The sequence below is a fragment of the Ursus arctos genome, unplaced genomic scaffold (genome assembly GCF_023065955.2).
Source record: "Ursus arctos isolate Adak ecotype North America unplaced genomic scaffold, UrsArc2.0 scaffold_5, whole genome shotgun sequence".
Taxonomy (NCBI): Eukaryota; Metazoa; Chordata; class Mammalia; order Carnivora; family Ursidae; genus Ursus; species Ursus arctos.
The window spans coordinates 74,938,413-74,964,240 of NW_026623067.1; the positions used below are offsets into that span (position 1 = coordinate 74,938,413).

At 35.2% G+C, this 25,828-nt stretch overlaps 1 protein-coding gene across 12 annotated transcripts in view; it reads right to left on the reverse strand.

Annotated features, from left to right (window-relative positions):
- FAM172A (family with sequence similarity 172 member A) overlaps positions 1-25,828 on the reverse strand; it is a 428,036-nt gene that overhangs the window by 370,757 nt on the left and 31,451 nt on the right. For 8 of the 12 annotated variants that reach the window (XM_057307516.1, XM_057307513.1, XM_057307511.1 and 5 more), the window contains exons 2-3: positions 4,882-4,983; positions 444-544 (exon numbers count right to left, since the gene is read on the reverse strand). In XM_057307516.1, the coding sequence (XP_057163499.1) occupies positions 444-544; positions 4,882-4,983 (203 nt within the window). Of the gene's footprint in view, positions 1-443; positions 545-4,881; positions 4,984-14,531; positions 14,656-21,041; positions 21,227-25,828 lie in introns of all 12 variants that reach the window. The other 4 variants (XM_057307515.1, XM_026498614.4, XM_057307509.1 and 1 more) reach the window with 3 other exon arrangements.

The window sequence follows — 25,828 nt, forward strand, 5'->3', positions numbered from 1 at the left end:
ATATACATACATTGGAGAATGATAAACAAGATTAACAACACATCCATCACCTCATATAATTAACATAGGTAACACTTTTCTTTTTTTAAAGATAAGCACTTAAAAGAACACTTATTCCTCCTGGCATGGCAGAGGATTCAACCTCTTAAAAACATTTAAAAGATAAAATTTGGCATGAATTTCTTTTCTGATGTAGTGACTCACTACAAAATATTAAGATCATGGGAAGGATATGTTTACATAAAAACATAAACTTTGAAACTGAGAATATGTTTCAAACATAACCACTGAAATAATCAAACAAAAAATGCAAAACATTTTTTAAATCACTTTTTTTTAAAGAAAGACTTCATGAACTGCTTTAGCTTCAAAACCTTTATTCTGACTATTCAAAATTGAAAAAAAAAAAAAAAACAAGTTTAAAGTTGAATATATGACCATACCTCTCCTAGAGCTTCGTATCTTTTCTGGTTCCACCTGTGCAGGTCTTCTCGGTAGTTAAAAACAAATGGTTCTCCAGTTTTTATGTGTCTTAACTGCCCCTCTAGAAGATAAACAAATAGTATTGCTATGATTCAGAGTATGTTTATAATGATATGAAATATATAACAAATAATGACTGATAAAAATTTAATATAACTTTCTCAGAAGTTTCATTTTTTTCTTTACATTTTTCCTTCAAATATCAACATGATGCAAACATCTAAATACTATAAAAGAATGGCCCCAACTACTCAAATGCTGCGCCTTTTGACCTTCATTTCTCTAAAGCAAATTAACAACATATAAGGGCCTATAATGTATAAGGATCTTGGCTAGCTACAGCTGTGAACATGGTCCCAGTTCCTAAGCTTAGAGGTTACTGGAGGAGTAGAAGCATGAATAACAAAAAGTTAAGCAACTTTTCAGGAAGTTAACAAGAATGAGGTAAGTCAACAATCTAAAAACTGCCACAACCAACTCATGTAGACAATAAAGTCTAAAATGAGTTTGGAAAAATGAAAGATCCCTATAGGTTAGAAGAGGTTTAGATGTTCCAATGAGATTTCTCAACTAGGCCCTGTAGTATGGTTAAGTTTTTAAATGAACATCGGAGAAAAGCAGAGAGCCAACACCGGTTTGGACTGTCAAGTCAGGCACACTCAATTCAGAGATTTTACTGATAATAACTTTGCTAGTAATATCAAGAGAATAAGCAATCAAGAGGCACAGGCAAAAAACAGCAGGAGAGGTCCGGGACAGCCTGGGTATTTCTTCCCAGGTCCTTCCCTCTCACTGCCAGCACTCTCTGGTCCGAAGTAGGGGGGTCTCTAAGTGAAGCAAAAGGGTCACCTCATACATTGGTGAGCATTTGGTTATAAAATACTTCAATTTTATATGCCAGAGAGTGGTACCGCTTCTATATTCTTCAGAGAAATATACTTCAAATATCCACAGATTATGTTTGTTTACCACAAGCAATGCCAACCCAGTCATCCTGCTCAAAGTGTTCCATAGATAAAGACTCTGCTTATAGTAAACATTAGTCTGCGTTCACTAAAAGATTACATTATCAGCAAGTTTATAAGGAGAAAAGACCAGGCTACCTGTGTTCTTTCTGTCCCAGAAGTGTTCTGCTGGTAATCAGGAGAGAAACAGACCACAGGCCAATTACTTTAACCTACTCCCCCCTGCCTCTACCCAGCAATTTAAACAAAAATGTGAAAAATGGACAGAACACTCAAATAACAGTGAACAACCCATTTTAACAGCAACAAAAAGAAGTACTGAGCCAAACTGCAGAACACTGGAGAACATGTTGGGATAAAAAACCAGAAGGCTCAAACTACTGGGTCTGGACTTTATGCTAAGAGCAGTGAGGCACAAGAAAGGGTTTAGAACCCGAAGAGGGACGTGACATGCAGAGTGGAACTTAGTATTTGATTTTTATTCAATGAGGGCATGCAGGAGTGGACAAAATGTTGAAAGGGAAGTTATGGCACTAAAACTGAACCTTGGAAATATACTACTCCAAGTAAAACTACTTCACTATTTTTATGAATCAATTTCACCACATACAAAATTGCCTTTTTAAATAAACAAAATAAGGGCTAATTCTTATTTCTAAAGTTTTTAATACTCTCAACATGAGACATTGTGTTAGATCACTGGAACACCTCTTTTTGTATTCTTTAGGAAAATGGGGCTTGTCAAAATAGTCATCTATAAGCACTAGTGTTAAAAGTGAAAAGAAGGTTGAAAAAAAAAGTGAAAAGAAGGTTAAGAGGCAAAGGAAGTGAACATTCTCATTCAGGAAAAAATATCTGGATCACTTATGTTATATTTCTACTTGCAAATATGGCATTTCTCAAAGGTTTGGACAATCCTTCCAGTGACTGTCAAAGGTCTGATTTAGATTTAGGACACTTTAGCTTAGGGTCCCCTAAAATCAGTTGTAAAATTTCACATGTATACCTAAAATGTGTGCTATTCTGGGAACTGTATCCATATATTTTATCAGATTTGTTACAGAGTTTAGGACCTCCAAGAGGCTATCACTTGCCTAAATGAATAAGTTGAAAGTATTCAGGATAATTCCTGGCATGTATTAAGCGTTCAATAAATATCAGGTATTATGCAAGACGGTATTCAAACTCAAGTCCAATTATTTTTCTTAGTGATACAAAAGTGTGCTGCCTCATAATAATGCACCAGAGCAGAGCGAGTATAGGAAAAGCCTTCAACTTCATCAGCAAGGACATCTGAGCTGGGCCCTACGCAATACAACAATGGGAAACACAAGGTGTATTTGAAAAGGCACAGTGATTTCAAAGAATAAGTTATCAATTTGATGCAGGTAAAAACAATCTCTTCCCCTTTGTTACAAATTGTTTGGCTTACAATAAAATTTGTATCCAAATTCTTCTTTTACCCAACTACTTTAGAATCCTTTAGAAAAAATTAGAAACTCCTTCAATCAGTTAATGAAAGTTTAATTTCAAAGCTTTCGTAAGAGTTTTTGTTATCATAAAGTTAAAAAAGAAGTCCCCAAAGATACTAAGTTAGAATTGCCCTTTTAGGGGTTTAGTATCGAAACGCAATTTTCTGTTTCCAAAACCTCACCTCTTTGAAAAAATATTCACCATTAACCCAAATTCAAAGGTGAACTGTATCAGGCTAAAAAGAGATCCTTAAAAGTGATGTTCTCTCCTTCGAATTCAAGCATTTCTGCCTCATACTGTTAGTCTATGTTTATGCAAGACAATGTCCAAGAGCCTTATAAAATAAATGGTAGGTGTGTGCAAGGATGCACACACATTTGAGGTATACATACATGAAACGGTACATGTGTATGCAAAGGTATGGGTATGTACATAAATGTGAATGCAAGGTAAGTACATGCAAGGCTGTACAAGTGCGTGAAAAGATGTGTGTATGTATCTGGTAAAAAAGGAGAACATAAAAGTATATTGCTTTTGGAGCACCTGGCTGGCTCAGTTGGTAGAGCATGCAACTCTTGATCTCAGGGTCATGAGTTCAAGCCCCATATTGGGTATGGAGCCTACTTTAAAAAAAAAAAAATTGCATTCCTTCTTTGTTTTTTAATCACTTCAAGAAATATTCATAGAAGATGAAACATAGACTTCAGTGAAAACTGACGTCCTATATCCATAAAGCAAACATAGTTCTGTGATTTACCCACAATACTAACATCCCACCCAATTCCTGTTCTGAAGGAATCTAGGAATCATTTTAAAGGAAGAAAGAATTTTAGTCTCAATGTCCATTTGGTTCTGTTAATTAAAATACAAAGAAATTTGAAAAAAACAAAATAGTACTACTCATACATATCTTGGCATTAAGATATCCTTTATTAAAAAGCATGAAAATTAATGTCAGAAAAGAGATAAAAGTTTCTAATACCATCTGTTTAAAATCAATTAATCTTCCGATACACAGAGACTGTCAGTATAAATCCTGACACCTATAACTGTTATTAAAAAGGGATATCCACTACTACAATGATAACAAATCACCCAATTTAGTTGATGTGGAGCAACAAATAGAAAGCTACAACTTAAATGCTACCAAACCTGTAACAACAGTACTCTTCAAATGTAACGGTTTGTTATTAATTCAGTGATTCATAATTCTGTGTTCTAGAAACATCTTTGTAACTTATGGTATGTTCTTCCAAACCCCAAGTGCAAAGTCTTTCTTATTCAGAATTTAATTAATGAATTTTAAAATAAACATGGTGACTGGGTGGCTCAGTCAGTTAAGCATCTGCCTTTGGCTCAGATCATGATCTTGGGGTCCCGAGATTGAGTTTCGTGTAGGGCTCTCTGCTCAGCAGGGAGTTTGCCTCTGTTTCTCTGCCTCTCATTCTTGCTCTCACTCTCTCTCAAATAGATAGATAGATGATAGATAGATAGATAGATAGATAGATAATCTTTTAAAAAAATAAAATAAATTTTAAAATAAGGATGTTGCCTGAAAAAATCATGGAAAACTGAGTATAATGCTTTAAAATATCATCATAGATGATAATTGCTAACCACTTCATTTTAAATATGTGGAAAAAATATTTAAATATAGCCTCTTTCCACGTAATTTAATTGGAGTTCCAATTGGATGCCAGAGAGTTGAAAGCTCAGGGTTGAAATACATTAAGTTAAATCAAATTCAAGTCCGTTGGCTTAAGTGACTTGATAATTATGGGAAATTATAATTTGGTTCTTTTGCTTGAGTGACGAATTTCACCATGAAGGGATAAGTCATTATTTTTTAAATGAATTACATAAAATGTTTTAACTGGCAAATAAAAATAGCAAATAGTATCTGTCCTATGATTCTATTAGCATGATAAATAAATCTTGTATGTAGCATACAACCACTTACTTTCATTAAAAGCATATTCAAATCCTTCCAGGGTATCAGGAAAATCAAGAGGTGGTTCATCTTTTTTCATTAGTTCATCCAAATCAATCCTAGATAATAAATCTAGAAAAGAATATGAAATGCACTTACATTCATTTTCTTAGTAACAAAGTCATATTTTAGTAACAAAGTTAATAACAAGGATTACATTTTTGATTATTTTACATATTTTTCTGTTCTACTAGATTATTTTTTATGTGTTGCCTTATTGATAATGTTTTTAACATTTTAAGTTCCCCAAGCGCTACATCATGACAATATCAAAAGCACTTTCAAAATCATAATTCCCAAAACAATCACAATTTTAGATCCTATGTACCACTATAGTGAATTAGTAACTTCTTCCCCTCAAAATATTCAGCTATTAATGTGTATCTTACTAACTTCCATCTATAGTTTTAAAAGTTTCAGGTATCTTAAATGGTCACTAATTCTTATATAAAGATGAAACTACTATTTATGAATAAGGAAACTTACAAATTTAAATGGGGCAATACAGCACATTATTTCATTTTTATAGGAAAAAATCACAATACTAAAATGCAACATGCTAACTGGAGAAAATGTGGTTAACACAACGCAGTCTTTATCTTCATACCATTTGATTCCCACACAACAAAAAAACTGTCAACAAAGTTTTTTAAATAAACATTTTATTTCGAAATGATTTTGGATTTACAGAAAAGTTGAAAGAAAAACAGATGTGTCTGTAGGTCCTTTACCTGGTTTCACCTATTGTTAACATCCTACATTACCAGGGTACATTTGTGAAAGTGAAGAAACCAACATCTGTACGTTCCTATTAACTAAGCCCAGAAATTATTCATCAGGTTTCCCATTAACGTCCATTTCTAGTCCAGGATTCCATCCAGGATACCACACCGCATGCAGCTGCCATGTCTGCCAGGCTCCTCTGGCCTGTGACAGATTCCAGTCTTTGCCTTTTTTTCATGATCTTGACTCTTTTGAGGAATACTGGTTAGGTATTTTATAGAATGACCCTCAATTTAGGTGTGTTTGATTTTTTTTTTTTAATTTTGTGATTAGACTAGGGCTACAGGTTTTTAGAAAGACTACTACAGAGGTAAACTGCCCCTCTCATATCATATCATATCATATCATATCATATCATATCATATCATATCATATCATATTATATCAAGGGAAACATGATATCCACGGGACATCACTGGGGATGTTAATCTCCCATCAGTTAGCTATGGCAGTGTCTGCCAGACATCTCAACTATGAAGTTACTATTTCTCCCTTTCCATAATCTATTCCTTGGAAGTGAATAAGTCTAGCCCACTTTCAAGGAGGAAGAGGTGGAATTATACTCTACCTTGTGGAGCAGAGAATACCTATATATATTATTTGTAATTCTTCTGTATGAAATTTTTGTCTCTCTTCCTCCATTTACACATTTATTCAATCTTACTTATATCAGTATGGAATCATGGATATTTATTATATACTCTGGGTTACAATCAATACTACATCATTTATTTTGTTGTTCAAATTGTTCCAGCAATGGCCATGGCTGTAAGCTCTTTCAGCTGTCTCCTGTAACTGTCTGACATGCTCTTATCTTTTTGTTTTTTAAGTATTTCCTTATTTTGTGTTACCACAAGATGTTTGCTATAGGCTTATCTTTTCCCTGCCCCAGCCTAGACTCAGTCTGTCAACAAGTATTTAATGGTATCTTTTAGGCTCTTATTATAAGATGAGGCAAAAATTCTCACTATATGCCATCAGAGAGTTATATCAAAACTCAGAAAAACAAAAAGATAAGCTTCAAATTTATTGTTCTGAAGAAAAGATTTTTTAAAAAAATGTCTAGGTTTCGAGATTTTGCATTCTAACTCAAGTTCCTGAAAAGAAACCAGCTAAAAAAATACAGTCCCTTTTCCTACAAAAGAATTATCTCAGAAGAAACACTTTCTGTCTCTTACATACAGAGATATAACAAATCCATATATATGGAACATCAAAATACGCCAAAGAAAAAAGTAGTTTGTCTACCTCTAGTCTCTAGTCTCTTTCTGTAGGCCATAAAGATACGCCATCAAAAAAATCATTTTTTAGTACTCTTCAAACTGCTATATCAAATAAACCTCAACTCACATAAAAATATAGCATCTTCAAAATTCTAATACAAAAAATGTTTGTAAATTCTCTAGTAAAATGTAAAATGTCACATAATATGCATACTGGGCTAAAAAGGGGTTATACACGACAAATTTCTGATTCATTAGTGAATTTCTGAACACCATGTAATCCTTTGCAAAACAGAGCAAAATAGAAGATTTTTTAGTAGCAAAAGTGGCTTGGAGTGGCTCGAAAATTCTCTTTCCGATGAGTTGAGTCTCCTTCACTTTAGTCATCTACATTTCAAAACTTAGAAACCTTTTAATCAGACACACAGCAACCATCTAATATATAAGCAGATATATTATGTCTAACAGCCATTTTGTCTACCAGCTCAGATCATAAAATGCCACCTAACATCTACATACCAATTTAAAGTTTTCACTTACTTTACCCTACTTGATCATCACAACCCTACAAAACAGTAGCATGTATTATCACCTTCACTGTCTTTCGGATGAGACAATCAGCTCAGAGAGTAAAAATGGCTTGTCCGAAATTATACCTTAATAGTACACCGGGATTAATGGAATAAATGTATTTTCCAATACCTAACTCAATGCTCTTTCAAAATCACCATACTTACTCTATGCGCCATATCAACCCTAAAATATTCTGCCCCCTCTCTTCCGTACCTTATAAAGAATAAAGTTATGAATACAGAAATATGCTTTTGCCTTGTTTGAAATGTTCCTGTGAATGACAAAATGAAAACTAAATAAATAGGCATTCCTCAAACTTCTCCTCTATTAACAAGGGAACCAGATATAGATATTTTTTTATTTCATTAGCATTGAGAAGACATGTAGAAAGAAAATGTCAGAAATTATTTTTCCTGCTTTTTAAAAAGAAAGCAATACCATAAGCTGCATTTTAGACAGAGACTGGGTTCCAAAGACAGTGGATTAGGCGAAAATCAAGTATAATAAAACATTTCCATTAAAAATACCTTCAATCACCTGTAAAATACAGTATGACTGAATCGATATAACTTAAATATGCATCAGATAATAACACAAAACACACCTCTGGTGATTAAAGTGATTAAGGAACTTAGAATTCTAAACTTCAACTAAGCATATGTAATAATTGGGTAAAAATACCACTTGACACCCAAAAGAAATGAAAATAGAGACTTAAAACAGATATTTGTACACTCAAGTTCATAGCAGCATTATTCACAATAGCCAAGAAACAACCTAAGTGTCCAAAGACAGAGAGGAATGGTGTGCTGGTTAATTTTATGTGTCAACTTGACTGAGCCCTGCAGTGCCCAGATACTTGGTTAAACCTTACTCTGAGCGTGTCTGTGAAGGTGTTCCTGTATGAGATTGACATCTGAATCTGGACGAATATGTATATGATACTTTCAAACACTTCTGGAAAACTAACAACATTATGAAATTGGCTGGTTGCTCCTAGGGTCACTGGACAAGGAAGTGGAAAAAATGGACAAATTCAGGAATTCAAATCCCAGGTCAAGCACAGCATAAATAACCTCTAATTTTCTAAGTGTGCCCTGAAGGTAACCCTTATCTCTTGTAGCTGAAGGGCTGAGATTGTTAAAAATCAAGCACAGAATCTCATCCTGCAACTAGTTGAATTATAACGCAAGTAGAACTACCAGTCTCATAGGTGTCCATGGTTAAAGTGAGGACACTAACTGGAAAAGAATGGGATCCTGCAAATTGGAATGGCGACATGTGGGAAAACCCTGATGCAGCTGGGGACAATGACTCTCAAATTCTGATAATTCTTTGTCAATGGAAGAAGCTTTCCCACCCTCAGTAGAAGTGGTCTCTCTATCTTAGTCTGGGAAAGTTAACCTTCGTTGCCTAAAGAAACGGTAATGCCTTCCCTCAGGCTGCTGCCAGGCAAGACAAAGCTGATTCTTGGGGCACATGGGTGGCTCAGTCAATTAAGCGTCTGACTTTGGCTCCGGTCATGATCTCAGGGTCCTGGGATCGAGCACCGCATTGAGCTCCCTGCTCAGTGGATAGTCACTTGCCTCTCCCTCTATCTCCGCCCCTCCCTCTCCCTCATTCTCTCTCTCTCAAATTTTTTTTAAAAAGCTGATTCTCTTCAGGACCCACAGCCCAAAGCCTTCTTCACACCTAGACTTTCAACTGCACTCAAGTCACAGCAGGCCACTAAAGGTGAGGTATAAAGTGTGACTCATAAGGAGCTGCACAACACCCAACACAACAAAAGAACTACCTCTTTTTGCTAATGTATACAGCCAGAAATCCAGAGAACATGTGTGGGAATAAATATTAAGGGTATGGAACAATGCTGGAAAGATCAGGTCATATTTATTGATATAGGCTCGCTAAGCACATAGTGTCTATTATTTAACATTGCAGCTTGAGGAGTTAGGAAGGGCTCTAAGTTTGTATGATTGATCAAATGCCAGACATGCTTTGGTTTAATGCAGAGGAAGGAATACAAAGGTTTTGGAAGACAGGAATGCTAGAATGGATTTGTCAAACTACTCGGCCACCAAGGGAGAACCAGAAGACATACCTTCCCTACAACAATGAGAAATAAATTTGTGAGGAGAACACTGGCATCCTTGAAGAGCTCTGTAATAGCTCTTTTCTTTTGCCAGACCTTACAGTGAGAACTAAGTCAATAATTGGGAAACCTGGGATGCTGTTTGGAATCTTTGGCAAGGCCCTTAGCATCTTGGTGTAAAGCCCTGCCATCTACCACAGGTAACTACTCTTCGTGGCCTGACACTGGGCCTTAGTAGACACTGAATGCTTAAGCATGAGCTACCAAGTTACCATGTTACCTTAATTACCCACCATAAATGGGACATTCGTTATCTGACCCATCAAGTCATAAAGTCGGGTGTGTACAACAGCACTCCATCATCAAATGGGAATGGTATATCTGATCAGAACTGAGTAGATCGCAAAGGCAAAAGTAAGTTACATGAAGTAGCCCAAATGCATATAGCCTCCATTCCTGCTACACTGACCTTCTATCTATTGGCATCACCCAAGGCCTCATGGCGGGTTCCTACCATCAGGAGATATAAGAAGAGAAGACTGGGGTCTGCTTTATAGATGGTTCTGCAAAATATTCAGGCACCACCCAAAAGCGAGGCTAAAGCACCAGAGATGCTTTCTGGGATACCACTGAAGGAAAGTGGTAAAGGGAAATCTCCCCCATGGGAAGAACTGAGAGCACTGCACTTGGCTGTTTTGTTTGCTTGGGAAAAGATATGGCCACACAAGTAACTATATAATGATTCATGGGTTGTGGCCACTGGTTTGGCTGGATGGACAGGGACCTAGAAGGAATAGGATTGGAAAACTGGCGCCAAGGAAATTTGGAAAAGAGTTACATGAATAGTCCCCTCTGAACAGGCAAAAGAAGTGAAAGATACGTGTCCCAAATTAATGCTTACTAAAAGGTGACCTCAAAGGAAGAAGATAATAATAATCAAGTGGGTAAGAGGATTCTCTCTGTGGAGGCCAGTCAGCCTCTCTCCTCAGCCACCCCTGTCATTGTCCAATGGGCTCATGAACAAAGTAGCCACAGTGGCAGAGATGGATGTTACGCATGGGCTCATCAATATAAACTTACACTCACCAAAGCCAACCTGGCTACAGCCATTACTGATTGTCCAATCTGCCAGCAGCAAAGAACAACACTTAGTCACCAGTATGGCATCATTCCCGAAAGTGATCAGTCAGCTACCTGGTCACAGTGGATTACATCAGACCACTTCCATCATGAACGAAGCAACATTTTGTTCTTACTGGAATAGACACTGTCTCTGAATACAGATTTGTATTCCCCACATGTAATGCTTCTGCCATATCTACTATTCGTGGAGTTACAGAATGCCTTATCTATGATCATGGTATTCCACAGAGCATTGCTTCTGATCAAGGAGCTCACTTCACAGAAAAAGAACTGGAACAGTGGTCCCATGCTCATGAAATTCATTGGTCTTACCATTTTCCCAACTATCCTCAAATAGCTAGTTTGAGAGAATGGTGAAATAGCCTTTTAAAGATTCATTACAGTGCCAGCTAGGTGACAGAACCCTGCTGGGCTGAGCAAGACTCTCCAGAAGGTTGTACATACTCAGAATCGGTGTCCAATATATGGTGCTATTTCTCCCGTAGCATAATTTACAGGTCTAAAAATAAAGGGGTAAAATGGGAGTGTCACCATTCACTATTACCCCTGAGAACAAGGAAAGAATGTCCATTTTTTCACTATCCTTATTCAACATAGTATTAGTAATCCTAGCAAGTACAAAAAAAGCAAGAAAGGAAATAAAAGGTTTACTGTCCAATGTACAAATGACATGATGGTTTACGCAGAAAATATCAAGGAATCTACCCCCAAAATTTCTAGAACTATTAAATGACTCTAGGAAAGTCATAAGATATAATAGCAACACATAAAACTTGATTATATTTCCACAAACTATCAGTAAACATGTAGCAACTGAAATTAAGAACACAAGACTGTTCATAATCACTCTAAATAATTAACACTTGAGCATAAATCTAATAACAAATGTTTACAACTTACACGTTGAAAATTACAAAATGCTGATGAAGGACGTGAAAGATCTAAATAAATGAGAGACATACCATGTCATAGATTGAAAGACGCAATAAAAATGTCAATTTTCCCCATTTTCATCTATAGGTTTAAGTAAATTCTTATCAAAATCTCAGTATATTTTTTGCAAATATAATTTTATTCTAAAATTTATATGGAAGAGCAAACAACCTAGAATAGCTAATAGCTAAACAATTTTGAAAAAGAATAAAATGGGACGTATGACTCTACTCAAGTTAAAGATATACTACTTCAGTAATCAATTGAGTGTGATATTAAAGAAGAGACAAAGATCCATGGAGCAAAACAGAGAACCCAAAACAAGGCCATCCAAACACCCAAATATACACAATTCATTTTTTACAAAGATGGAAGAAGTAATTCCACGTTAGAAAGACAGTCCTTTTCACAAATGGTGCTGGTGCAAATAGACATTAACAGGCCCCAAAACCCAACCAACCAAACACACACACACCTTGACTTAGATCTCCTACCTTACATAAAAATTAACTCAAAATGTAACATTAATTTAAATGTAAAATCTAAAATTATAAAACCTTTAGAAGAAAACACAGGAGAAAATCTTCACAAACCACGGTTAGGCAAAGGATGCATAGACATGACACCAAAAGTATAATCCATAACACTGACAAGTAGACTTTTTTAAAGATAAAGTTTAATTCGGTTTGACAATTTGTTCTAAATATACTTTGCCATGCACTGCCACTTTATTTTCTAATATTTCCAATTTAACTCCTTCATTAATTGTCACAAGCTCATGTGTACCAGACATTCTTCTTCCTATAGTACTAATGAATTAAGATTCAGAGAAGCTACGTAGCTAGTTCATGGTAAGTAGAAAAACCTGAGTTTGAATCCAGACAATCCCATCTTTAGACCCTATTCATATTCTTTTTACATAATTTTACTAGCTCTAAAATCCAGCAAACCTATATAAACTCTTACATATTGCTTGAGGAAGTGTAAATTGGAATGACTATTTGGAAGATATAATTTTCACATTATCGAGTAAGGCTGAAGATGCACAGTCTATCTAGGAAACCCAGTGAGTCTATTTAGAAGGAAACAAACACATTCCTGTCCTTTCTCCTAAATCAACCATTATTCTGAGAGTGCTAGTCATTTCCAGCAGCACACAAGCATACGCTAAAATCTTCTACAGGATTGTCCGGAGCTGCCTCCAATTCCTCCCTTCTCATTTTCTATGGAAGCTCTCTAATAGAGCTTTCATTTCCATCAATTTGTGAAAACAGCTCTTTGTGATGATCACCAATGACATCCACACTGTCAAACCTAAAAGTAATTTCTCAGTCCTTGTCTAACCTGAATCATTATTATGACTGAATGAATTACTCCCATTGTCTTCATTTGGTGTTCAAGATCTCTCTCTTGCTCTTGGTTCCCAGCCTATTTTACTAGAAATTCATTTTCAGCCTCTTTTGCTGATTCCTCTTCATCTTCCTGACCTGAGAGCTGAGATGTCCCAGGGCTCAAAGTTCAGATCTCTTCTCTTTTCTGTCTACACTGACATCCCTGGTGATCTTAATTAGGACCTATGGTCTTTTAAATATTACCTCTATGCTAACGATTCCTAAAACTTTTATCTCTAACCCAAATGCTCTCCCAAACTCCATACTCAACTTCTCTACTTCTTGTTTAAGTGGGATCTCAGTTTAATATTTAATATGTCTAAAACCTAACTCTTGCTTTTCCCTACCATCACCACAACCTGCTTTTCCCAGTTTTCTTAATCCATCTTAGAGCTTTTTAGGCCAAGAACTTTCAAATTTATCTTGATTTGTCCTCTAACAACCCAAGTCTAATCCAACAGAAAATCATGTCATCTCTTCCTTCAAAACATAATCAGAATCTGTCATCATCCAATCCAAAACATCATCATCTCTCACATTTGTGAGAAGAAAGCAATGCTCTTAGCCATTTTCCATTTTTGAAGATAAGGGCTACTTACACCATCCCCTTGACAGAACATTAGCTCTAAAAGCAGGGACAAGATGAGGCAAACTGTGAGCTAAGAAACTGGCTGCTTTATTATATATATGCTTTAGGCTTCCATGAAAAGAGATAAAAGGTAGTAGGAGAGATTCTTGAGGTATCTTTATCATCCAGCCTTGTAAAGCAGGGTAAGATAGCAGTGAGGGATTCAGAAAAATGGATGCAGTCAAGACGGTCTGGGGCATTACCTACAAAGCATCATGAAGACCACAAAGATTCTATATCGAACACGTAAGGAGACTCATTATCTGGCATAGCTGGCATCTCAACATTTAGAAAATCCATTGAAGAGATCTTTCAGTTCAACAAAACATAGTTATTTTAGGAGTAAAATTCTTTTAGACTACAGACTTAAAAAAAGTCTAGAACTCAAAATTCCCAAAGAATGTCTAGGGTAGATTCCCTCCAAGGTGTTAAACATGGACAGCCTTTCAAAAAATATCCCTAATTAATACCACAAAGAGAGAATACTGGATTATTAGGCAGATCACTATACTAGCCTAGCATGACATTCTGATCAACAAAAATATGATAATGGCAATAGTCTTAACTCAAGAGATCTACAGTGTTAGTTTTACCATTAAATATACGACTCTGGATAAGAAAAGACTTATGAATTCTTACAGTTATAAAATTACATGATTCTGTGATCTATTTACTGAGTACATACTATATTTCAGACACTGAAACAGTTGTTGTGAGGGATACAAAGAATTACAAATGGATTAAACACTCACATTCTTATTTTAGAATTGAAATGAATAGAAGATAACCTAAATATTCCTATGCCTTCATTAGGCACAATGAAAATACCCTGAAAAAGCAAATTAAGTATGTACCTTTCAGTGCTGTAGTCTTTTCTTTTTCATCTGGACCTCCCTGCTGGATTTGTGCCATGCTTATCCAAATTGGCAACAAAATTAAAGAGCTCAAGGAAATAGACATCAATCTTCAGAAGACAGTCTAGAATGAATGAAAGCAATAAATTAAGCTGTACTCAATCCTACCTACTCCATGAGAACTTCCTAGATCCTCCCAGTTGGGATTAATCTCTCTATTCTGATTTCCCTGCACTTTGTTGATGCCTATACCACAGTACTTATCATAGCCTGCCTTGCATTATGGTTATTTATGTATTTGTCTGGATCAGCTAACAGATTACAAACCCCAGGATAGAGGTATCAAGTTTTTGTCATCTATATCTCTCATGTCACCAAACACAATACCTTATACATACAGATACCTAAAGTTGTTGAATTTAATTTAGCTAAACTTACTATGTAAAGTTTAATTCTCTATCATCTAATGGTTTTTAAAAAATATCTTCAGGTAGTTTCAAAAGCCTGAAATTTCTTTTAAAATAAACTATAAGCATGTGCCAGTTACAAGGTCAGAATGTCGTCCTCCCAGAACAGATAGTCAGAAGGAGAAAAATACATAAACACATAAAGTAACTATAAGTTACCTCTGGTATAATTCAAAATACAACTTTAAGGGAAAAAATCAGCCCTTTTAAAAATGAAACTATGTCAAATTCAATGTCTGGAAGCCATACTCTATAAATGGCACTCCAGTAAACAATCATAATATAAAATTATGATTAAAAATCTAATTCTACTCTATTTTGGCCAAAGGGAAGGCATTTACACTATAAACAGATGCTTTTTCCCAGGGTGCCCACAAAGACTTAAAAAAAAAATCACTATTCCTAACGTTTAAAAAACAAAAATGCAACACAAACAATGGAAAAAATTAAACTAATTAGTCAATCCATGACTGTTAATGAAATAAAATGAGACTGAATATTCCTCTGATTGAGGAACCCAATTTATTTGCTATCTACAAAGCAAACTTCAGTTTCCACTCAGAGGGATATTTTATAATTATCTTTAAAAGCTGAGGCATTTTCATAATCAACAGAGTGTAGCAGAAAATACTTAAAAAAAAAAACCAATACTGAGGGGCGCCTGGGTGGCTCAGTCAGTTAAGTGGCGCCTGGGTGGCTCAGTCAGTTAAGTGTCTGCCTGTGGCTCAAGTCATGATCCCAGGGTCCTGGGCTCTCTGCTCAGTGGGGAGCCTGCAATTCCCTCTCCCTCTGCTTGCCACTCTGCCTGCTTATGCTCTCTCTTTCTCTCACTCTGTCAAATAAATAAATAAATAAAATCTTACACAAACTAATACTGAAAATAATATTTTTTAAACTATGAATGTTCCAAACAGTCATAAATCATATTGCCCTTATCTCAATTCTAACTGGAGGGATGGGAGGTGGTATAAGAGAAAAGACCTTCTGGCTTCACCATAAACCACATGTATCCTAGACAAATTATTTAACTTCTCTGTCCCTTATTTCCAAATGTGAAAAATGGCAATGATAATCATGTTTCCCTCATATTGTTACAGTGAAGCTAAATGCAAAATATTTAGCATAGTACCTGATGTGTAATTAAATGCTCAATGTATGCTGGCTTACAAATTTTTTAATTGTTATAAATGTACCATGGCTTCACCATTTAACAATAGCTCTGTGGCCAGGGACAAGACACTTAATATCCACAATCTTCAGTTTCCTCATTTATAAAATGTAGTTCAAGTAACAGTGGTTGAGAATTAGTATTATAGAAGGTATGTATCGCTGATACATTGCTATTACTAGCAGTAATGCTGTTTGGCAACGGAGGTTTCCTGATAGGAATAACTACAATATGAGAATATGTTTGACTGGGAAGGCATTCTCACTAAGCAGGGAAGAAGTTGTTATTTTTCTTCTGTGAACAGGTAACTGAAACCTCTATATATCTACATGAATAATGTATCTACATTCCTTCAAGAATTGTAGTTTGTATGGTGGGTGATGTGTAAGACACCAGGGTTCAGTGGTGAGTTAAAAGAAACAAGGTCATGGCCCAGGTGGGGGCCTAACTCTGTAGCTACCAAAACAAACTGTCAAATATCCACTTATAAAAGACCTACAAAGATAATCACATCACTGTCATAAAAAAGCAATATTTGTAAGGTTTATCTATTAAATGCCAGTATTTGTCTTATCTGTCAAGTCCCACAAGTTTGTGCAGAGGTTTTACCAGCAACTCCCTATTATACACCATCCTATACCAGAAATTGAAGAGAAATGTTCATAATGAGAGATCCCACTCACTGCTCTTTGTTAACAATTACACAACTAAATTAACTATCTACAGGAACTTCTTGCATTGTTTACTCTCTCCCTCTGCTAACCCAGTATTACTTCTAAATATAAGCAGTTAGGTTATTTTTCATTGGCCCCAAATTGCCTGATTTCTAAAGTGAACAATTTATACTATTATTTCATTGTGACTGTTTTAATGGGTGAAATTATAAAATAATTTTGGTGCTAGAGTCATTTTCAAGATTCACATTTTGAAGTTCTGGAGACCTAGTGTACAGCATGGCAACTGCAATTGACAATCCTGTATTGCATACTTGGAAGTTGCTAAGTAGCAACTTTTAAGTAGATCTTAAAAGTTCTCATCACACACACACACAAAGACAGTTAACAATGTGAGGTGATGGATATGTTAACTAACCTTATTGTGGAATCATTTTGCAATATATACATATATAAACAATTACATTATACACCTTAGACTTACATAGTATTATAATTACATCTCAAAAAAAAAAACAACCTCGGGAAAAAAGCTCTCAATACTGTACAATGTTTAATAACACATTCCACCTTTAGATTTTGATCTCCCTGAGGACAGGTATCATGTCTGTCCGCAGCACATGTCTGGCATGTTTAGAACTCACTGGGTATCTGCTGAATTTAAAAATGAATAAGTAAAAAGGGAAAAAAAAAAAGGTGCACATTTTAAAGAATCATTTTCAAGATTCTCAAGATTACACAGCAATTAATAATTATATTCTTATTTTATATGAGATAACCAAAAAATACATGTCACAATTTACTGAAGTGATGATATGTAAGTTGGGAGACTACTAATTATTATCTGTGATCCTAAACCTTCTAGCAGCAGATGCAAAGCAGGTAAGCATGAAGCAAAAGCAATTTGTCTGTTGCTCTCTTATTCATTGTTAGATTTTTACCCTCTCGAGTTATTTTCCATGGCTGTGGCACAGCTGGTGAAGCTAAATCAGGAATATTATAAATTCTCAATTTAGTTTTCCTAATAAAAATTCAGAGTTATAACCTGCATGACCACAGATAAACACTACTGAAAATACAGCCAGCAAACCGTTTGATACATTTGATATATATTAATATGTGCACTCAGCATAGTTTATTTAGTATTATCTGATGGAGGTTAGGTTATAGGGAATAAAGTGGTAGAAGGTTTTTACTGATGTGAATTGGGACACAGTTGACATGTTGTATACTTCATGATAACCAGTGCTGTTTAAATATGGTTTCCTAGAAATGGCTATAGTATAAACTAGATTCAAAACATCTCAGTTTGCAATTTCATTCTGTGAACTACACAAAGCAATTATCATATCTTCTTTCTTCCTATGATTCCAACAGAGAATCCACTATGTATAAATAAAGCTATAAATAACTTGTCATCTGTAATCTTCATCCAGTCAGCATTTCAAAACATGAAACAGTAGAATATTTCTTAGTTGCCCTGTTTGCTCAAAATATGGCATAAGCATTTATAATATGTATAGGAAAATACACAGATGCTTAAGTTTTCTACATCTGTTCGTTTTTAGGTAGGCATTAGTAGGAACTAGATATGGATGATTTTGCAATAGAAGGCCTCTCCACCTCACATTCTGACTGCAATGATGAAAGTATAAAATATATCACAAGACAAGTAAAACTGGGTTAATTCCCTATGACCTTTGGAGCTGGTTTGGTCTCAAGAATCTATCCTTACCAAGTCAAGGCTCTGGAAATCCAGCTCATAATAACCTACTTGTGGAAGAAAGTACAGTAAGTGAACTGGTACAGAGATTTTCAAGAAACCAAAAGATCTACCCAAATTACAATGAAAATACCCCTATTACTCAGAAGTTGCTCATCAGCAAAGATTATTACATAATAATCCCACATAGCTTATAGTTCTGAGTTGTAGCACACAAAAAATGTGTTTTGGAGTGTGTATGTGTGCACATGTGCGTGGGTGTGCTAGGGAAAAGGCTGAAGAACGAGGGCATCAGGCTGGAGGAGACATGGAAGAGAAAGCTCAGAGTAATATGCGCTCTTGGTGCACAGAAAATGGCAGCTTCTATATAGAATGTCACCTACGCTTGGCTCAAGGCTTAGCTCAGAGTAGGAGTACCTGATTCCAATCTAATCCTTTCTAAAATAATTTCTTAGTTTACCAGGCAATATGATACAGGAGGACTGTAGTGAGAAAGTCAACTTTTTAATCTCAATTCCACCACCTAGAAGCTAGGTGACCTTGAGAAACTCTTAACTTCCCTAACCTAGGTTATGGCAATAAAAGAGCACTTCCGTTTACACGGCGATTATGAAGAGTGTATCAAATAATATACAAAAATAGTTGAAAACTATAAATTTCTCTATAAATATTAGTAATCCACATAGTTTCAAAGATAATTGGTTTCCAATAAATTTGTACTCAAACACAAGGACACCCAAATCAGTCCAACTTATAGGAAGGAGAAATTTCTAATGTGTGCCATTTGGATGAACCCTAAGAAGAAATAATGAAGCCCCATTATAAATACCTGTTGAGTTGACTTGGGTTTCCAAGACCATACTGAAGATAATCATAATGAAATTTAAATTAATTTTTTAAATATAATTTGTTCATATTTTTTCTAATCTCATTAAAATGTGTGTCTGGAAAATGTTCAAGTATGTAAGTTCTGCCTTCAATTAGATAAAAGTGTGTCCAAAGAATACTGCTCTATCTCCCAAACAGCATATGCTGGCCACAAAGTTACCAAGTCCTCTCATACTCATTAGTTTATTAGGTCATCACCACCACTGGCAGGGGTAGGAGGAGTTGACATATCTGCATTTTACAGAGATGAGACATCCTGAGCTTTGAAGAGCTAAATATCTTGGCCCAGGCATCCCAGATGATAAGGGGATTCTAACTCCGGTCTTCTGACTCCTACTTAGAAGCTCTTACTTATGACCTCCTCTATCTGCATGGTGGAGTCAAACTTCTTAAACTATTCCAGTTTCAATTTCCAGTTTATCCTATAGAAAGTTTTCACTTCCGTGTACTAATTTACATTATCAGGAAGTATTACAATTTGGAGTCTGAGCAAGTTGGACGTAGTTAATTACACAGAGATGAAAGATGTCAGCCAAAATTGTCTCAGTCTATTTGGTTTGCTGTTCAGAATTAGGATTGATAAAAATTACTCATCATTCTCACAATACTTTGGCAAAATCAAACATCTAAAAGAAAGAGTCAAAAGTTAAGGAATGACAAATACAAAGGTTTAGAAGAAACTAATAATGCACTACTGTGCCTTTTTAACAGGTTCCAAATGGAAGTCATCTGCGTAGGTTTCACATTGTTTTGTGCCTAGCAAAAAGACAAACTCAACTCACGGCTAGAATGAAATCCATAGAATATCTACAAAACAATGCTAAAACTCAAACTAAGAAATTTAACAAGAACTAAGACAATTCTTGATCTTAATGCCCCACAAAAGAAAAAAAGCAATTTAAGCAGTCTTTTAAGAAGTTTTCATAATATGGAGCAGAGAGAGCAGAGTTATGGCTGAGGACAAAATAATTCTCAAAAAGAAAAGCTCAAAACTTTGGAAAAACAGACTATCTCAAACAAATAGCCTCTTTTGTATGGGTCAAATATAAATGTCACATAAGCTACTTCAGAGACTTTGAATTCTATGGTAAACATAAACAATAAAACATAAACAATATTATAAATATACATAACTTCAGGCCAAACTAAACTAATAGAAACTAACTATATTCATAAGATTTCAAAGTAGCCAATACTATGAAATAGCAGTAATAACTTACTTGCAAAGCCTACATCAGAGTTTTTCACTCCATATATATGCTTACCAGCATCTCTGCTAAACTATGTGAGCTCAAGGTTCAACTTAGATTTTAAAATATAATATGCATGTGATAGACACTAAGGTGAACCCAACTTCCCCTTCAGGGGAAACTTGCTGCTCAGCGACAGAGAGTACAGTTAGCAAAGAGCCTCCAACTGTTCCCCACTTCAGAGTCTCCCTCAGATGCTGAGAGTTGCCTCACTCAAGGTCATGCCTTTCCCAGGCTGACTGGCTTAGTCACTGACTGAGCCAAGTGGGAATATGAAGACCCCGCCATTTCAGACTAATGCAGGACAACTCTGACAGGCAGTATTTGCTCCGGAGCTCACCATCAGGTTAGTGGAGGTTTTATCAGAGCTGCATTAAGTTCAACTTCTCTTTCCAACCAATCCTGTCATCCTCCTTCTTTTCCTAAGTGTTGATCTTTAATAAACATCTTGCACTCCAAATTTTATCTCAGCATCTGCTTCTGAAAAATTCAAGCTGTGACAATGTACTCTTCTAAATAGTTTTTCTGAAAGTAAAAAAAAATTTCTTATGTTAATAGAGAAGATGTATCCAGAATATATAAAGAATTCTGGCAACTCAAAAATAAAGACAAACAACCTAATTTAAAAAATGAACAAAGGATATGAATACACATTTCTCCAAAGATATACAAATGACTAAAAAGCACAAAAAAAAGATATGCTCGACATCATCAGTCATTAGAAAATGAAAATCAAAACTACAATAAGATACCACTTCACACCCTAAGGCATGGCTATAATCAACAAGAGAGACAATAACAAGTACTGGTGAGAATGCAGAGAAACTGAAATACTCATACATTGTTAGCTGGGATGTACAGGGGTATACACCCATTTTAGAAAAGTCTGGCAGTTCCTTAAAATGTTAAACAGATTTACCACATGACCTAGCAATTCCATTTTAGGCATATATCGAAGAGAAATGAAAACACATGTCCACAACAAACTTATACACAAATGTTCCTAAAACCATTATTCATAATTCCCAGAAAGTAAATGTCTATTAAGTGATGATGAGATAAACAAATTATGGTATATCCATACAGCACAATATTATTAATAAAAAATGAAGTACTGATACATGTTACAACGTGAATAACCTTGAAAACATTATGCTTAGAGAAAGAAACCAGTTACAAAAGACCACATATAAGTCCATTTATATGAAATTACAAGAATAGGCAAATCCACAGAAAGAGAAAGCAGATTAATGTATTTTGGGTATTGGAGGTGGGGAGTAAAGAATGACTGCTAACGGGTATGAGTTTCTTTTTGAGGTGATGCTGCAATGTCCAAAAGAGATATACTGGAATAGTGTACCTCACTGTGTATTAAATGGTTCTCTCTCTCCATCTCTTCTCCACAGCTATAATGCCAAATGTCAAGGCACAGTCTAGAAAGGGAAGAGGCTTGCCCTTTTCATGCACTTTTCTCTATTCCTTTTAAGAAACAAGAGGGCTAAGTGGACTTTAGGCAGACTCGTTTAAAGAACTTCTCTCTTCAAATGTCTCTACCACCCCTCCCACCAGAGCCAGGCTGGCAACCTGCTCTACCTAGACATTAGAGGCAAACTCAGTATTTCCTAGGTATAAAAGGTAAATATTATATATAAAGTTTTTGTAAATTACAGTGCTCTAGTCTAGCTGCTTCTCATTCTGTGCATTGTGGGTTCTCTGTCAATGGTAATTTGCCTCCCTGGCGTGTCACATACCCCTTCCAATGATTCACTGATTTACTCTGGTTATGATTTAGTTAATTCCTTGACCATATACCACTTAGTAACAGCCCAATTTTACCCAATTTCTAACAAGGAATGAAATTTAATAATAACTTTTATTATTATTATTAATCATTATTAGAACTGATCCCACATATTTTATTGACTTACTTCAAAGTTAGAAACATACCATTTGCTATACAAACAAAAATAAAGAAAAACTTAAGCAAACAATCAAGCAATTTACTCTTAATGCCAGTAAACTATACTAATAACACCAGCAATAAAGTTTAAAGGTAAAGTTAAGCTCTGTGGAGACCACAATTGTACTGCAAATAAGGCATTTAAGTACCACTCATATCAGTGTCAACTGACAGTGCATTCCTTGTTTATTTAAGGGGAAAATCTCTGTGAAGCCTGATTTTACTTAAATGTGTTAACAACGAGGAATGCTATTTAGGTGCCTTCAGAATAGATTTTTTTTTTCACTTCTAGAATTTCCCAATTCTTTAAAAAGTGATAGTACTTTCTAGAATTTCATGTTTGTAACGTATTTCAACAATGGTCAATCATGGAACCAACAGGCAATGAGTTCAGAAGGATTTGGATTCTTATTCACGATCAAAATAAATCTGATCTTATAAAAAAGAGCTAGGAATTTGAAATCTCAAGTCATTACTTTAAACTACCCTGTTAGTTACAGTGGTTATTTACTTCATTCAGAAAACAATACACACAATTCATGCCTTGCCTAAATTAACAAAGGATTTGAGGCAACAAAATTCTCTTGTTCCAAAAGCAAAGGGCTTTGAACCCTCTTGGCTTCTATAAAATATTTTTTCCCCAACAAGAACAACCGTTACTTAGTCACACTATTAATTACAGGAAATTAACTCTGTGGCACTGAAGTCGTCAGCACAAGGGCACTTTGTGGAATGTTAAGCCATTTATGTTATTAGACCTATGCTAAAACACAGTACGCCAGATGGCTCTCATTACTATTGTCTACATAAGCACAAAGTGGTAGAATCCCTTCATGAGAGTCAAGAATTTTACAACTAGACTTCACTTCCAACATTACAGCTATGTCCCCCGAGTGACCCTCACGTTGAGAATAACTAAACTTCGAAAGTACATTACAAAACTCAGAATATCTACAAATGCTACTCACTAAATTATCATAAAGAAAGAAATAATATTTTCAATATCTGCAGAACAAGTATTTGACAAAATTCAATACTCATTTTTGGAAGAGAACTCATAGCAAAGTAAGAAAAAAGGAGCACCCTTAACATAATAAAGAGGTTCAACAAAATAAAACAAAAATACAGTAAAATTGCTTCTCATGGTCATATATTAAAAACATTCTCTTTAAAATCAGGTACCAGAAAAGAATGTCCATCATTACCACTTTACTATTTCTACTCCTAATCAAAGTTTTCTGGAGGTTCTACTGGTATAATAAAATATGGAAAAGTAAATGAAAATGTACCAGGAACGAAAAGGGAAAGTTTTTATTTGCAGATAATATGACTACATAAAATAAAAACAAAATAAAATAAGAGCCAAGAAACAAGATTTTCTAGAATCAAAAGACAAGAATATTTAAGTCTATTATTAGGAATAAAAAGAGAATTCATTCAGCAAGATGGCTAAAGTGATTAATATAAAAAATAAAGTGTATTTATAAATACCACCAACAATCAGTTATAAAAAAAAGCAATCATCTACAAAGCAGTTATTTTTAAAAAAAGACATCATTTATAAATTAAAAACCTACATATTAAGAATAAATCTAATAAAAGATGTGTTAAACCTATATGCACAAAATAATAAAATGTTATTGAAAGACATTAATGAAGATTGAAATACATGAAGAGATATATCATATTCATGAACAGAAAAACCCAATACTGGAAAGATATGTTTTCCTCTAACTGATAAATGGATTCAATATAATTCCATTCAAACCCAACGGAACTTGAAAAACTAATTCAGAAAGTTCTATAGCAGAATAGCCAAGAAGAGCTAAGACATTCCTAAAGAAGAATATTATAGAAGGGTTGCCTTACTAGGTATTACCATAACTAACACAGTAAGTCATTAGCATTGGGATAAACAAATCGGCCAATAGAACAGAACTATAAAACAGATCCACATAACAGATTCATGTGACACAGATGATACTAACATATCAGTGGGGAAAGGAAGGACTTTTCAGTAATTGGGACAATTGGTTAACTATATAGAAAGAAGAGAAAAAAAAAAGAAAAAAGATACCTACCTCACTCCATACATAGCGATCAATTTTGAATGCACAAACTTTTAGGGAAAAATATAGGAGACTACTGTTTTGATGTTGGGGCAAGGAATAAAAATGTGATGAGATATTATTTTACACTCGTTAGAGTAGAAAAAATTAAGAAGTCTGACAATACCAAAAGTTAAAAAGAATGGAGTCTGAGGGAGATTCTTATTCACGATCAAAATATAAATTAGTAGGGGCACCTGGCTGGCTCAGTCAGAAGAGCACATGAATCTTCATCTTGGGGTTTTAAGTTCAAGCTTTACACGGGGTGTAGAAATTACATACACAAACAAACAAACATACAAACTTTAAAAAATTCCAACCATCATTAAAAAAATAATAAAATATAAATTAGTGTAAAAACTTTAGAAAAATTGGCATAAGATTTCCAAATTAAATATCTTATCTTAACCCAGCAATCTCATATCTTGGTTCACTACTTGGTCTTGTACATGCACATCAGCAGACAGGTATATCAATGTTCACAAAATATTCATGTCAGCAAAAAAGCTGATTTATTCATTATCTGTAACTACATAATAAATTACCTCAAACGTAGTTGCCAAAAATAATAAACACTTATCATAATCTCTCATGGTTTCTGTAGATCACAAATTTGAGAGCAGCCCAGCTGGAAGGTTCTGAATCAGGCTCATGAAGTTGCAGTCAAGATATATTGGCCCGATCTGCAATCATCTGAAGGCGTGGCTATAGCTAGAGGTGACTCACTCACACAGAGAAATCATTAATACCAGTTGTTGATAGAAGCCTCATTACCTCCCACATGGGCTTCTTCACAGGTCAGCTTGAGGATCACCATGACATGGCTTCTGAGAGAGCCAGGACAGCAAGGGGAAAGCTGCCAAAGTCTCATCATCACTTCCTTGACACTCAACTGGCACAGAGGGCAATCCTGTTCAATGCAGGAAGGGTCTACACAAAGGTATGGATATCAAGAAGAAAAAATCACTGGGGACCACCTCAGAGTCTGGCAACCAAAACTGGAAAGGGCCGTTCTCCAATTATAGGAGAACAAATTTACTGTACTGTATTAATAGAGAT